This window comes from Salvelinus sp. IW2-2015, linkage group LG23, assembly GCF_002910315.2.
Source record: "Salvelinus sp. IW2-2015 linkage group LG23, ASM291031v2, whole genome shotgun sequence".
NCBI lineage: Eukaryota > Metazoa > Chordata > Actinopteri > Salmoniformes > Salmonidae > Salvelinus > Salvelinus sp. IW2-2015.
The window spans coordinates 34,847,342-34,863,836 of record NC_036863.1 but is presented as its reverse complement, the minus strand read 5'-3'; the positions used below and the strand labels follow the sequence as shown (position 1 = coordinate 34,863,836).

General features: G+C 43.6%; 1 protein-coding gene and 1 pseudogene across 1 annotated transcript; one reads left to right on the top strand and one right to left on the bottom strand.

Moving 5' to 3' along the window:
• Positions 1–1,074: 1,074 nt before the first annotated feature.
• Positions 1,075–15,910, bottom strand: LOC139022905 (uncharacterized; annotated as a pseudogene).
• On the top strand, positions 6,561–7,553 carry LOC111950944 (trace amine-associated receptor 13c-like). The gene has a single exon (XM_023968900.1). The coding sequence runs from the start codon at positions 6,561–6,563 to the stop codon at positions 7,551–7,553; it is 993 nt and encodes a 330-aa protein (XP_023824668.1).
• Positions 15,911–16,495: the final 585 nt, after the last annotated feature.

Genomic DNA, 16,495 nt, shown 5'->3' with positions numbered 1-16,495 from the left:
TGCCAGGATTGTTTAGGTTGGTAGGTAGACAGCTTTGAAAAATATAGATAAACTCTCTTGATAAATGGTGTGGTCTACAGCTGATCATGAGATACTCTACCTCAGGCGAGCAAAACCTCGAGACTTCCTTAATATTAGATTTCGTACACCAGCTGTTATTTACAAATAGACGCAGACTGGCGGTTTGGCGGATGCCAGGGGAACGCTACTTGCCTGAATGCATAGTGCCAATGGTAAGGTTTGGTGGAGGAGGAATATTGGTCTGGGGCTGTTTTTCCTGGTTCGGGCTAGGCCCCTTAATTCCAGTGAAGGGATGTTGTAAAGTTACAGCAAACAATTTGATTCTAGACAATCCTGTGCTTCCAACTTTGTGGCAACAGTTTGGGGAAGGCCCTTTCCTGTTTCAGCATGACAATGCCCCCGTGCAAAAAGCGAGGTCCATACTGAAATGGTTTGACAAGATCGGTGTGAAAGAACTTGACTGGCCTGCACAGAGCCCTGACGTCACTAATGCTCTTGTGGCTGAATGGAATGTCCCCGTAGCAATGTTCCAACATCTTGTGGAAAACCTTCCCAGAATCAATCAATCAATCAAATGTATTCATAAAGCCCTTCTTACATCAGCTGATGTCACAAATTGCTGTACAGAAACCCAGCCTAAAACCCCAAACAGCAAGCAATGCAGGTGTAGAAGCACGGTGGCTAGGAAAAACTCCCTTGAAAGGCCAGAACCTAGGAAGAAACCTAGAGGAACCAGGCTATGAGGGGTGGTCAGTCCTCTTCTGGCTGTGCCAGTTGGAGATTATAACAGAACAGAACATGGCCAATATGTTCAAATGTTCATAGATGACCAGCAGGGTCAAATAATAATAATCACAGTGGATGTAGAGGGTGCAACAGGTCAGCACCTCAGGAGTAAATGTCAGTTGGCTTTTCATAGCCGATCATTCAGAGTATCTCTACCACTCCTGCTGTCTCTAGAGAGAAAACAGCAGGTCTGGGACAAGGTAGCACGTCCGGTGAACAGGTCAGAGCTGCAGCACGACTAGGTGGACTGGGGACAGCAAGGAGTCATCAGGTCAGGTAGTCCTGAGGCATGGTCCTAGGGCTCAGGTCCTCCGAGAGAAAGAGAAAGAAAGAGAGAGAGAAAGAGAGAGAGAGAGAAAAAGAGAGAAAAAGAGAGAAATAGAGAGAGCATACTTAAATTCACACAGGACACCGGATAAGACAGGATAAATACTCCAGATGTAACAGACTGACACTAGCCCCCCGACACATAAACTATTGCAACATAAATACTGGACGCTGAGACAGGAGGGGTCGGGAGACACTGTGGCCCCGTCCGACAATACCCCGGACAGAGACAAACAGGCAGGACATATCCCACGTTGCCAAAGCACAGCCCCCACACCACTATAGGGATATCTTCAACCACCAACTTACTATCCTGAGACAAGGCCAAGTATAGCCCACAAAGATCTCCCCCATGGCACGAACCCAAGGGGGGGCACAAAACCGGACAGGAAGATCACGTCAGTGACGCACCCCTCCTAGGGACGGCATGGAAAAGCACCAGTAAGCCAGTGACTCAGCCCCTGTAATAGGGTTTGAAGCAGAGAATCCCAGTCAGAGACAGCAAGGGTGGTTCATTGCTCCAGTGCCTTTCCGTTCACCTTCACACTCCTGGGCCAGACTACACTCAATCATAGGACCTACTGAAGAGATGAGTCTTCAATAAAGACTTAAAGGTCTAGACCGAGTCTGCGTTTCTCACATGGATAGGCAGGCCATTCCATAAAAATTGAGCTCTATAGGAGAAAGCCCTGCTTCCAGCTATTTGCTTAGAAATTCTAGGGACAGTAAGGAGGCCTGCGTCGTGTGACCGTAGCGTACATGTAGGTATGTACAGCAGGACCAAATCGGAAAGATAGGTAGGAGCAAGCCCATGTAATGCCTTGTAGGTTAGGAGTAAATCCTTGAAATCAGCCCTAGCCTGAACAGGAAGCCAGTGTAGAGAGGCTAGCACTGGAGTAATATGATAAAAAATGTTGGTTCTAGTCAAGATTCTAGCAGCCGTGTTTAGCACTAATTCAAATGTATTTAGTGCTTTATCTGGGTAGCCGGAAAGTAGAGCATTGCAGTAGTCTAACCTAGAAGTGGCAAAAGCATGGATTAATTTTTCTGCATCATTTTTGGACAGAAAGTTTCAGATTTTTGTAATGTTACGCAGATGGAAAAAAGCTGTCCGTGAAACAGTCTTGATATGTTTGTCAAAAGAGAGATCAGGGTCCAGAGTAACGCAAAGGTCCTTCACAGTTTTATTTGAGACGACTGTACAACCATCAAGATTAATTGTCAGATTCAACAGATCTACTTGTTTCTTGGGACCTAGAACTAGCATCTCTGTTTTGTCCGAGTTTAAAAGTAGAACATTTGCCGCCCTTCACTTCTTTATGTCTGAAACACAGGCTTCCAGGGAGGGCAATTTTGGGGCTTCACCATGTTTCATCGAAATGTACAGCTGTGTCGACCTCATAGCAGTGAAAGTTACCATTATGTTTTCGAATGACAGAGACAAATTGATATCTTCCCGACAGATAAGATCTAATAGTTGAGGCTGTTAAAGCACTCCATATTAATGCCCATGATTTTTTTATGAGATGTTCGGCGATCACATGTCCACATACTTTTGGTCATGTGGTGTATATCTACTACCAAATATTTTATATGATAAACGATTGGGATTCCATAAGTAGAGATGGAGTCCTCCATCATGGTCTTGAGAGAAAGTAGGGCTGATTTGGTTCAATTAATTTTATAACCTAAGATGAAGCTGAATTTATCTATAATCTTCAATGTATTTGGAAGTGATTGAGATACATTGTCTAGATATAGTAAAATATCGTCTGTGTATATTGAGATGAAGTGATCAGTAGAGTTGAAGTAAATTATTGCTATTTCCTTACGAATTGTCTGGGCCAGGGGTTAGGTGGATAATAAAAACAGCACAAGTTAACTGGCTAACATTGGCTAGCTTGCTAGTTACTTCCAGACACAAATGAGAGAACAACCCACTCTGACCATTTTTATCACCCTAGCAGGAGCTGGTTGGGCTCTTTTCATGTTATCAAGAGCGTTATTGACTGTAACTGTGCTGCTGGCAATAATTTAATTACTTTTTTTGCCAATGTTTGCTGATACTCAACAGTTGTTGAGCGTTCGTAAATTGGTACACTCAGACGAGAGTATATGGCCAGACTGATTTACGAACGCACCCAAAATGGTTACTTGCGTAGTGGAATATTTTGTTAAGACATGTAGCTAGCTAGCTAGCTAGCTAAACAATGAACCATAATCCCAACTCATGACATTACTACCCTGCATGAATTTGTAGATAGCTAACCAACCAGTTTCAATGTTAGCTAGCTAACAATTGGCTATAACTAGGCAAGCAAATGGCTCTGAGATACGAACAATAAGATCATACACGTAACGTAAGCTAGCTAGCTAACAGTGCACTTCAACTTGAAATGAAAATACTTTATGTCAAAATTAGAAACGTGTATTATCTGAAAATGAAGCTAGCTAGACTATCTTACCGGTGGTCTGAAATCGGAGTAGATAGCCAGAGCGAATTTACTATCAACAGTTGTTGCAGTAACATTCTATTGAAATGGATACTAATCCCAACTCATGACATTACTACCCTGCATAAATCTGCAGGTAGTTAACCAAGCACGTTCAATGTTAGCTAGCTAACATTAGACTATAACTAGGCAACAAATGTCTCTGAGATACAAATAATAAGATCATATACATTACATTAGCTAGCGAGACAGCCAGCTAACGTTAGCTACCTAACAGTACACTATAACTTGAAATGAAACCACTTTCTGTCAAAATTAGAAATGTGTAATATCTGAAAATGTAGCTAGCTAGACTTTCTTATCCGTATACAACATCGATGGATGCTTCTCCTGTCACAGATGCCATGGTTGCCCTTAGTTTGAAAATGTAATCCGGAGACAGGTGTTTTCTCCATCTCTTTAGCTATCATACTCGAATTCCACTGATTTCCAAACTCGGTCCTCCAGAAAGTGGAGAGCAACACTTATGCAATTTTACAACGCAATACATTTCAGAAACTGCGCTAGACAGGATTACCTACACATACTGACCAGCTCAAATAGACAGAAGCGTACTTTTTGGCAGACCAATCCAAACTCATCTCTCGGCATGTCCAGCCCACTCATTATCTCAGCCAATCATGGGAAGGTTTCCGGCTTTTTCTGTGGCTAAAATGTGGCTAAACCAGGCTCGTAATTTAACAACTTTATTTGTATTTACAGATGGCATTCAATTTTGTTATTAAGGCACATGAAAGTTTACATGTTCAAGAAGGCATTTCTGCACAAAAAAGTTAACGTTCAAACGGCTCTCTTGTGAAGTAGTTGACCCGCGACATATGCCTAGTTTCCTGAAACTGATCACATTTTAACCAGTTAAGGAGGCTTTACTATTCTTAGGTAGGGTAATAACTTTTGCTTCCCTCCAGGCCTGAGGGCACACTTTGGCTTAAAATTAAGACATGGCAAATAGGAATGGTAATATTGTCCGCTATTATCCTCAGTAATTTTCCATCCAAGTTGTCAGACCCCAGTGGCTTGTCATTATTGAAAGACAATACTACTTTTTTCACCTCTTCCAAACTTACTGTACGGAATTCAAAATTACAATGCTTGTTTTTCATAATTTGGTCAGATATACTTGGATGTGTATTGTCAGCGTTTGTATCATCCCTAAGTTTGCTAATCTTGCCAATGAAAAAATCATTAAAGTAGTTGGCAATATCAGTGGGTTGTGTGATGAATTAGCCATCTGATTCAATGAATGATGGAGTTTGACTGACTTACAGCCACAGGAAGCAACCTGGTGATATCCTGAACTTTTGCCCCAGGAAAACACAGTCTTTGCCCCATGTACAGATATATGCCTCAACATGGAACTCCATATCACAATCGCTGGAATGATCTGGCCTCTGCCGTGTCTCGAAGTTGATTGCTAGGCCAGAGCCACAGAACTCACCCGAGAAAAAGGCTGCTGCGACGCCAGCTGCGTGCAGGACACAACAGCCAAAGGGACAGAGCTCTGATCCAGAGAGCACGGCCCAGCAGAGGGGGGGCCGCGGTGGTCCAGGCAGTGCCCAGGCAATTGAATGACTCGGACAGGGAAAGGTAGCTGAAGGGGCATCCACAGCCACAGAGCGAACACCCAAGCCCCCGGCAGAAGACAGCTGGTACATGGGCTCAAAGCAATTTGAAAGTCATAAGTCCGGAGGCGGGGGAAGAAGGCACACATCCATTTAGGCTCCGAAACACATCCATTTAGGCTCACCTGCAGTCGAACGATGAGCAGCCATTTTCTGGTTCAAGCTAGTAGAGGGGTGCAGTGGCGGAAATTGATGAGAGTCCAGTGTAACGGCTGTCGTCGGTGGAAGAAGGTGAGGACCAAGGTGCAGCGTGGTAAGTGTTCATGATATTTAATAATAATCAAAACTGAACACTGAATAACAAAACAACAAAGAAACAACCGAAAACAGTTCTGTCTGGTACAGACACACAAAGACTGAAAATAACCACCCACCAAACCCAACAGAAAACAGGCTACCTAAATATGGATCCCAATCAGGGACAACGATTGACAACTGCCTCTGATTGAAAACCATATTAGGCCAAACAGAAAAAGAAAATCATAGAAAAACGAACATAGACAACCCACCCAACTCACGCCCTGACCATACTAAAACAAAAGACTAAACAAAGGAACTAAGGTCAGAACGTGACAACCAGGAAGGTCCCACGGCAGGTAGAAAACCACATCTCTTCTCGCCGGTGGCATAGTGACCCTGTAGAGTGGTGGCGAAGTGCAGATGATGCGTCACATCGCGGGGTGGATTAGTAATGTCGGGGCCTCTCAGTAAGGCACATGCTGTGGAGTGATTTCTCTTTCTGCCTTGCTCCGGTCCTGGTCAGTCAGGGGTGTGAAGTCTGGGTGGCTCAGTCTCAGTAGGTAGGTGATCATGGGATTGGGTAAGCTGGTTGACCTCTTGTCTCTGGGCTCTATCCTCTTCTTCAGAGTGAGCTGCAGTAGATGTGGTCACCATGGTGAATAGTGTGGTGCTTACTGCATGTAAGAGTTGCTATATTGGCCTGGGGATCTGGTCTGGGGAGCTCTCTATGTTGATGCAATTATAAATCTCAGATTAGAAAATATATATGAGCCATCCCTACAACAACAATAGGTTCTAGGTTCATGCCAATATGTTTTGTTTTACTGTAGCTCATTATACGTCAGCAATCTCCTTCAATATAATAGATAAGAGGGCTGGGCTCCAATGGGTGTACCGCCCCCACACACACACACTCCTATATCTAACTCAGATATAAATACAGCTGCTCTGCACAGTTTAGTTTATTATTCAGATACACTATGAATCTACACTAAGAAATAACACTTGATTCATTGCGCTCAATTGAAAAGAACACTGTTTTTACTTTCCAATGGCGTTCAGTGAAGTGGATGGATATCAAGCAGTACAATACTGTTTTCCTCTCCACAACTCGTCTTGCGTTAAGGAGGTACGATCCATAGCAGAAAATATACTCATGCACCTTTTTTTTTTCTCTGTGTCAGCATTCACAGTGTTTGTGAATCTGCTGGTGATCATCTCCATCTCTCACTTCAAGCAGCTCCACACTCCAACCAACCTGCTCATCCTCTCTCTGGCTGTGGCAGATCTGCTGGTTGGGATTGTTGTGATTCCAGTGGAGGCCATCAAAGTCATCGAGTCATGCTGGTATCTTGGTGAAACAATGTGTTCAGTTTTTCATGGGATTGTTTTTTCTGTCATTTTTGCATCTCTATACAATTTAGTTATCATAGCTGTTGACAGATATGTTGCTGTTTGTGATCCTTTACTCTACATTTCAAAAATAACTATTGGAAAAACATTGACTTCTATATTCCTAACCTGGATATTTTCTTTTATATATAATCTTGTTATTCTATACTGTAATGGTCAATGGTATCGTTCTCAGGCAAACAAGAATTGCCATGGAGAATGTGTGTTGATTATCAGTTTTACATGGGGAATTGTTGACCTTTTTGTCTCCTTTGTTGCACCTTGTTCTGTTATTATATGCTTATACATGAAAATTTTCAAAGTGGCAAGAATTCAAGTAAAAGTGATGAATATCACAACTAGGATCAAGATGTCAGAGAGTAAGGCAACCAAAACACTGGGGGTTGTGTTATCGGTTTTCCTCGTCGGTTGGATCACATATCATGTAGGCTCACTTACTGAGGACTACCGGGCACATTCAGATGTCATCATAACATTTCTCTCCTGGATTGTGTACATTCATTCATTCCTTAACCCTCTGATCTATGCATTGTTTTACCCATGGTTCAAAACAGCAGTAAGACACATCTTAACCTTACATATCCTGGCACCCTCATCCTCCTTAATAAATCTCCTTCCAGAAAATTGTTAGATTGTATCAAAAAAAAATGTAACATTTGATTGTACTGGATGAGTGGCCTTGTAGGTACACACTATATAACATGTTGTGGTATAGAAAGTGATGTAATATATATGTTTCTGCTTATTGCTGTATGTTTGTATTGATGACTTTTGGTTATACTGTAAAGGAATACAGCACTGCAGGTTTACTAAGAATGTTGACATTGTATCCCAAGGACAGCTGTTGTTCTGTGTCAATAAAAATGACAACAGGAACAACTCAAGTGTGTGTTGGTTTTAGTGTGGTTAACAGCTCCAATACAACATTCTGAAGGAATCAACAGCGTACTTTTCCTTCAGCAATTTATTATATTTGGACCAAAAGATTTCAATGCAAGGATATCATTATTATGTAGAGAAAGAGATGGCTTTAAAATACTAGCCATGTAATAACAGACACACAGCACTGTGGCGCCATTCATTCAGTAGATTACACAGAGAAAAGTAATCAGAATAACAAAACGCAAAGTGAACTCTCACAGACAGATTTGTATTGCTTTTGTTGGTTACACAGATGATCAAAATGAAGCTGTACTGTATGCTAGCTAGTGATAATTGAGTTAGTATAAGTGCAACTTAGCTGTTTGACTTTGAATTTTCTTTTATATTGTGTTAAATTATAGAAACCAAACCTAAAGGTATTTTCCCATAATTTAATTGACCAAACTGGATTAAAAAATGGGTTTCCAAGTGGCGCAGTGGTCTAAGACTGCATCTCAGTGCTAGGGACTTCACTACAGACAACCTGGTTCAAATCCAGACTGTATCACAACCAGCTGTGATTGGGAGTCCCATAGGGCGGTGCACAATTGGCCCAGCGTCGTCCGAGTTTGGCCGTCATTGTAAATAAGAATTTGTTCTTTAACTGACTTGCCTAGTTAAATAAAGGTTAAAAAAGAAAATCTAATAATCAAAATTGTGATGTATGCAGGATGTATCATGATGCATGATGAATTTGACAAGCTACCAAATTACTAACAGGGAAGTCATCATTTGATTATGGCCTTGCATGGCATACATATCATTGATATGTTCATCCAGTCAAGTAACATACTGCAACACTGCCATCCTGTGGGCAACACAATATACTACACTCCTAAATATAAATGACATGAGATGGACAGCATCTTATTTTCTGCACCTACTACATGGACCCATCTCCTTGTTATTACATTTTTAGAGATTGTTTTTGCTCCCACCAAAAAGAATGGTTATGTGAGGTTAAATGTGTATGTTTTGGGATGTGAATACTCAGTTTGTTTGTTTGACCTGACGAAGATCCGTTTTGAATGGAACTAATACTATTTAATAGCCCAGCACCTTTGTTTCAAAGGATGTGCATATGACCACGCACTTATCTGTGGACAGCATCTTTCCCACACAGTGTACCAAACATTAGGAACACCTTCCACCCCTTTTGCCCTCAGAACAGCCTCAATTCGTCCAGCCTCAATGCCCATGGTTAATTTGGTTTGACATTCGACATCTCTGTGGTGCTATTTAGGGACCATCAGTAAATTACAAAATGTACAAGGTCAGTAGGTCCAAATTTCAATGACTTAAAAACTTCAAACCAACTGTAGATTTTTGAAATTCATATAAAAAAATTGAAAGCAGTTAATGACACAACTAAAAGATGTGCAAAATTAAAATATTATCACATTTACATTGTGTAATTTTTTTAATGGTTCCTAACTATCCCCAGAGCCAGGCTATCCAAAGTCAAACCAACTTTGCCACAGTCACACACGAGCTGGCTAAAGCTAATTGGTGAAACAATTTGTCTAACTCTTCCAACCAGCGACCACATACAAGAGACACCCATCAAACCACACACTGAAAACAACTCACATTTTACTTCAGTCATGGCAGCTAGTATTTCTTAATTAACCAAATCTAAAATGAGGCCAAATCAGGAAATCTGTTAAACTATTATCAATGTTTACCACCTCATTCTGGCAGTGCCCCAGCTGTCCAATTCATTTATCCCTGCTGTGTAATTCTGTAGAGTGCTCTGTGTCTGAGGACCTTCATTACGCTGATGGAGTCCCCCCCCCCCACCTACACAAGCCCAACCTGCACGTCCCCTTAACGCAACCGCTTTGCTCTGGCAATGTCTCGCTTATGCAAGTGGCTAAACATCGGCCTGCCCATATGAACATACTGTATTTCACAGCCTAAGTTGATGTATCGGTAATGTATGGGAATAAAAAATGCATAAATTAGTGTAGATTCAACTCCCACCTCTCCAAATCCCTGGTACAGCAAGCAATGATTATGATTTAATGTAACAGTATCAAATCTTATTGCGCCAAAATAATGAAATTATATTATTTTATATACATTATAGTATACTTATATTTGAATGTAATGTATACTGTACTTGTGCTTAGTCATTTTTTGATATTCTGCATTACAGACACTATTGTATAATACGGCCTCTCCATGGGGGGAGTTGAGTTGAAGTGCAGGTGGAACATATATCTTCTGCGGATGACTGGAGGCACACAGACAGAGACAGACAGCGGTTTGAGCCTTAGAGGACATCAGCGAGACACATGGAGGCAGACACCCTGACGTTCTGCTGACTTCCTCCCATCCCTCATCAGTAAAGTGCCCCTGTCCGGGAAGGCTTGGCTTGATGTCCCTGTGATGGTCATTATCAGATATGTCTGCCTCCCTCCATAGATCCATTAATAGCCTGTGTTTTATTCTCTGGGAATCTCCCCTCTGCCCCTGGCATGTTAATAATTGATATGAGTGCTATGTTGTTCTCATGGTCACCCAATTCCTGGATCTGATGGGGAAGAGGTTTATGAAAATGATGCCACCTGCAGTTTTAAACAGCAAGTCCCCTGTGTGTATGTACCTTCATTTCATAATTGGCGACATAAACTGTGTTTTTGTAATTTTATCCGCGGAGATATATAATACAATGTGTTTTGTTGTACTGAATCTTATAAAGGAGCATTCAATAAAATGTCTAAATTAGGGAAAACGTTGAGAACTATTACTGAATATCTAGCTGCATATAACCCCCCAAAACATTTAACTACTTCCATCTTTAAAAGGATGAGTGGAAGTGTCATGCACGATCGCATGTGCAAACTGTCATGTACGAACACCAGGTAGCAGGAGCAGGTCAGACAGAGCATCCATAATGAGTTATGAAAAAGAAACATTTTGTCTGGAAATGCCTAGTACACCTACAGGTACAGAAAATAAGTGCCTTCCTCCTTTCAATTATAGTTAAGGATGAGAGCCCTCTTCTCTGTGTGCACAAGGCAGCAGGGCTTGTAATACAAGTAATACCCTATTCCTCTACTCTCTCTCCACAATCTCTCCTTACCCTCTCTCTTCCCCCTCTGTCTCTTGCTCTCTCTCTCTGTCTCACTCTCTCCCTGCATCTAGATTGTTCATGGGTAGCAAGGAGCCTGTATTCAACATAGAAAGAGCACAACAAATATGCAGCCAAGATAATAGAGAATGATCTTCAATATTTCTCCGCTCTCCCTCGATGCTTCTCTCCTTTCACCTCACTCACTTCTACTTTCTCCTGCCCTTGTGCTCTGTGGTGGAATGTACAGCAGACAACTGTTTGAGGACGAATAGGACAGACCGAGGTATTTACCGGTGGATGGATGGGGGTACAGTGTGGTCATTTTCACATTCTGTTTTGGACCTGGAACGTGTCGGACAGGTAATGCAACATTCAGCTCTTTTGGAATAACTTCCTTCCTAGCTATTGTTACCTGTCATTAACTGGCAAGAGAAATGTCATTTGTTAGTCCTTATTCATGACAAAAAGCTGGTGTTGAAATCCCAGTCAGAGAGCTGCTGTGACAAGAGGCTTTGGGCAGTAGCATGGTTTCTTAGGAGATGGAGGGTCCACACCCCAAAGGGGGAAGATCACACAGGTGTATCTAAACTCAGCAAAAAAAGAAACGTCCTCTCACTGTCAACTGTGTATATTTTCAGCAAACTTAACATGTGTATATATTTGTATGAACATAACAAGACTCAACAAATGAGACAAAAACTGAACAAGTTCCACAGACATGTGACCAACAGAAATTGATAAAATATGTCCCTGAACAAAGGGGGGGGTCAAAATCACAAGTAGCAGTCAATGCAGCTGGTGGCCACACCAGATACTAAGTACTGCAATGCATCTCCTCCTCATGGACTGCACCAGATTTGCCCGTTTTTGCTGTGAGATGTTACCCCACTCTTCCAACAAGGCACCTGCAAGTTCCCAAACATTTCTGGGGGGGATGGCACTAGCCCTCACACTCCGATCCAACAGGTCCCAGACTTGCTCAATGGGATTGAGATCCGGGCTCTTCGCTGGCCATGGCAGAACACTGACATTCCTGGCTTGCAGGAAATCACACACAGAACGAGCAGTATGGCTGGTGGCATTGAGGAGGATGTCTTCCCTGTAATGCACAGCGTTGTGATTGCCTGCAATGACAACAAGCTCAGTCCGATGATGCTGTGACACACCGCCCCAGACCATGACGGACCCTCCACCTCCAAATCGATCCCGCTCCAGAGTACAGGCCTCGGTGTAACGCTCATTCCCTCGACGATAAAAGCGAATCCGACCATCACCCCTGGTGAAACAAAACCTCGACTCGTCAGTGAAGAGCACTTTTTGCCATTCCTGTCTAGTACAGCGACGGTGGGTTTGGGCCCATAGGCGACCTTGTTGCCGGTGATGTCTGGTGAGGACCTGCAACAGCGACGGTTACAACAGGCCTACAAGCCCTCAGTCCAGCCTCTCTCAGCCTATTGCGGACAGTCTGAGCACAGATCGGGCAGTTGTTGTTGCCATCCTGTACCTGTCCCGCAGGTGTGATGTTTGGATGTTCCGATCCTGTGCAGGTGTTGTTACACATGGTCTGCCACTGCGAGGACGATTAGCTGTCTGTCATGTCTCCCTGTAGCGCTGTCTTAGGCGTCTCACAGTACGGACATTGCAATTTATTGCCCTGGCCACTTCTGCAAACCTCATGCCTCCTTGCAGCATGCCTAAGGCACGTTCACGCAGAGGATCGGGGACCCTGGGCATCTTACTTTTGGTGTTTTTCAGAGTCAGTAGAAAGGGCTCTTTAGTGTCCTAAGTTTTCATAACTGTGACCTTAATTGCCTACCGTCTGGAAGCTGTTAGTGTCTTAATGACCGTTCCACAGGTGCATGTTCATTCATTGTTTATGGTTCATTGAACAAGCATGGGAAACAGTGTTAAAACCCTTTACAATGAAGATCTGTTAAGTTATTTGGATTTCTACGAATTATCTTTGAAAGACAGGGTCCTGAAAAAGGGAAGTTTCTTTTTTTGTTGAGTTTAGGTGTAAACAATTGTTTAAACGGTATCTTAGGTCGAGGTTTTATTCCCAAACACTGTGCAACACTACAGACAGACCACGGTAAGTTCGTATTGTCATGTATAAGGCGTGAAGAAAGTTTCAAATCATTACTTTCACACTCAGCTGGTCGTCAACGAACTATAGCACTGTTCATGTTGGTGTTTACTGTAAATGGCCCTCCAAAGCAAACCAAGAGATAGAACTAGAGAGAGATACAGTGACAGATAGTGAATTTAAAGCATGGTCTGAGAGAGGAAAAGGAATGTTCAGGTTGCAGGGGTGTTAATAGCTGCTCTTTCTCATTATGTTCTATTAAGCCAGTCCTTGTTTATATTAGTCACTGTGCTTCTCTATCCTCCTGTAATAGGTAAGCAGTGCATTATAATGTAAAAAGCTTTCGGTTGGCCATTCGGCTCTGTTGCCATGTGACTCAGACTGACTGAGTGGATGTAGAGAGCTAATATAAAGGCACTTAGGCAACTGAGACAGGTACTTATGTACTGGATGCACCTCTCTGCGCTCAACATAATTACACATAAAAGCAGGCCACCAATTAAAAGGTGTCCAGCTATCGGATGGTCATGGTCTCAACATCCGCCTGATGTGGGCCAAAGGGTTCAGTAATCTGCTCTATTTATCATGCCATTAGTTATGAACGCTTCTCCAAGCACATCCTCCCAAGTGAAAGTGTGACTGAAGTTAACACATGTAAAACAGTACATGGAGACGGCTATACCTGTTCCCTAAATGTTGATCCTAAATTCGTGCACAATGATTCTGCATAATATAACATTTCAGTCGGATGTGGCTGGAGTTTGCAGGAAAGGACATTAAACTGTAAAGCTGTGCTTATTGATTTTAGGAGCTGCATGACGTTACCATCTAGTAGAGGACATGGTGGTCAGAAGGATTGGAAAAGCTGCACAACTCTCTAATTGTATTTCAGATTGAGGTCAGTTTTATCACTTAGGTTCCTGTAGGGAGACGGCTCTGCCCCAGCATGGCACAGTTTTTTTCACCATTTTACATTTAGCAGACACTCTTATCTAGGTGTGATAACCACATATCACAGGCATGGAATGTACATTTTTCCTCAATAACAAAGCTATCAGTAGAGTCAGAGCTAGAAGGGGGGTGGGAGGGGTCAAGTGCAAGTGCTTGTTAATTTATTTATATTTTTTGGGGGGGGGGTTGAGGTGAGGAGGAGGATTATTTAAGATACTGTTTGAAGAGGTAGGGTTTCAGATGTTTTTGGAAGATGGGCAGGGACTCTGTAGTCCTAGCTTCAGGGGGAAGCTGGTTCCAGGACAGAGAAGAGCTTGGACTGGGCTGAATGGGAGCTGCCCTCAGGGCAAGAGATCTGAGGTGGCAGAATGGAGTGCTCGGGTTGGGGTGTGAGCATAGCCTGAAGGTAGGGAGGGGCAGTTCCTCTTGCTATTCCATAAGTAAGCACCATGGTCTTGTAGTGGATGTGAGCTTCAACGGGATGCCAGTGGAGTGTGCGGAGGAGCAGTGTGACTTGAGAGAACTTGGGAAGGTTGAACACCAGGCGTGCTTCAGCGTTCTGGATAAGTTGCAGAGGTTTGGTGGCGGGGAACCCAACCAACAGTGAGTTGCAGTAGTCCAGACGGGAAAGGACAAGTGCCTGGATTAGGACCTGCGCCGCTTCCTGTGTGAGATAGGATCGTACTCTACGGATGTTATAGAGCATGAACCCTGAGGAGCGGGTCACTTGCTTTGATGTTTGCAGAGAACATGGTGTCTCCCAGGGTCACTCCAAGGTTCCTTGCACTCTGGAGTTGTCAATCGTGATGGAGGGCTTTGAGCGAGCAGGCCTTCCCGGGAGGAGGAGCACTTCCGTCTTGTCAAGGTTGAGCTTGAGTTGGTTGTCCAAGTTGAGATATCTGCCAGGCACACAGAGATGCGTGTCGCCACCTGTGTGTCAGAAGGGGCGAAGGAGAAAAGTAGTTGAGTGTCATCCATATAGCAATGACAGGAAAGACCATGTGAGGATATGGAGCCGAATGACTCGGTGTACAGAGAGAAGAGGGCCTAGAACCGAACCATGGGGGACACCAGTAGTGAGAGTACGTGGTGCAGTCACAGATCCTCTCCATGTCACCTGGTAGGAGTGGCCTGCAAAGTAGAATGAAATCCAAGAGTGTGCATAGCCTGAGACGCTCAGCCCTGAGAGAGAGGAGAGGGGGATCTGATGGTTCACTGTGTCGAAGGCAGCGGATAGATCTAGGAGAATGAGAACACAGGAGAGAGAGTCAACTTTGGCAGTGCAGAAAGCCTCCTTGACACAGAGAAGAGCAGTCTCGGTTGAGTGACCCGTCTTGAAGCCTGACAGGTTAAGGTCAAGAAGATCGTTCTGTGAGATAACGAGAAAGTTGATCAGAGACAGCACGCTCCAGTGTTTTGGAAAGAAAAGGATACAGGTCTATAGCTTTTGATGTCAGATGAGGGGGGGGGGGGGATTGGGTCGAGCGGGCAGGTTGTCGGGCGGCCAGACCTCACTAGTCGCAAGATGTCATCTGGAGAGAGAGGGGAGAAAGAGGTCAAGGCGTAGGGTAGTTCTGTGTTTGAAACCAGTGGACTCAATAGGCTGAATAAGTAGCTGGTGTCGTCAACCTTTTTTTATAAGTGGTTGACAAAGTTTTCCACAGAGGGAGGGGGTTGGAGGATTAAGGAGGGAGGAGAAGGTGGAAAAGAGTTTCCTAGGGTTCGAAGCATAAGCTTGAAATTTAGAGTGTTAGAAAGTGGCTTTAGCAGCAGATACAGAGGAAGAGTAGTTAGAGAGGAGGAAGTGAAAAGATGATAGGTCCTCCGGAAGTTTAGTATTCCTCCATTTTTGCTCAGCTGCCCGCAGCCCTGTTCTGTAAGCTCACAATGAGGCACTCAGCAGGAGAAGAGGGCCGAGCCAGCCGGGAGGAAAGGAGACAGTGCGAGTCATAGGATGCGGAAAGGGAGGAGAGTAGGGTCAAAGAGGCAGAATCAGGAGACAAGAGGAAGAATGATTTAGCAGAAGGGAGAGATCAAATCAAATGTATTTATATAGCCCTTCTTACATCAGCTGATATATCAAAGTGCTGTACAGAAACCCAGCCTAAAACCCCAAGCAGCAAGTAATGCAGGTGTAGAAGCACGGTGGCTAGGAAAAACTCCCTAGAAAGGCCAAAACCTAGGAAGAAACCTAGAGCGGAACCAGGCTATGAGGGGTGGCCAGTCCTCTTCTGGCTGTGCCGGGTGGAGATTATAACAGAACATGGCCAAGATGTTCAAATGTTCATAAATGACCAGCATGGTCAAATAATAATAATCACAGTAGTTGTCGAGGGTGCATCAAGTCAGCACCTCAGGAGTAAATGTCAGTTGACTTTTCATAGCTGATCATTGAGAGTATCTCCACCGCTCCTGCTGTCTCTAGAGAGTTGAAAACAGCAGGTCTGGGACAAGTAGCACGTCCGGTGAACAGGTCAGGGTTCCATAGCTGCAGGCAGAACAGTTGAAACTGGAGCAGCAGCACGGCCAGGTGGAC

Coding starts and splice junctions, on each gene's coding strand:
- LOC111950944 (XM_023968900.1), top strand. CDS start 6,561: ATGGCGTTCAGTGAAGTGGATGGATATCAAGCAGTACAATACTGTTTT.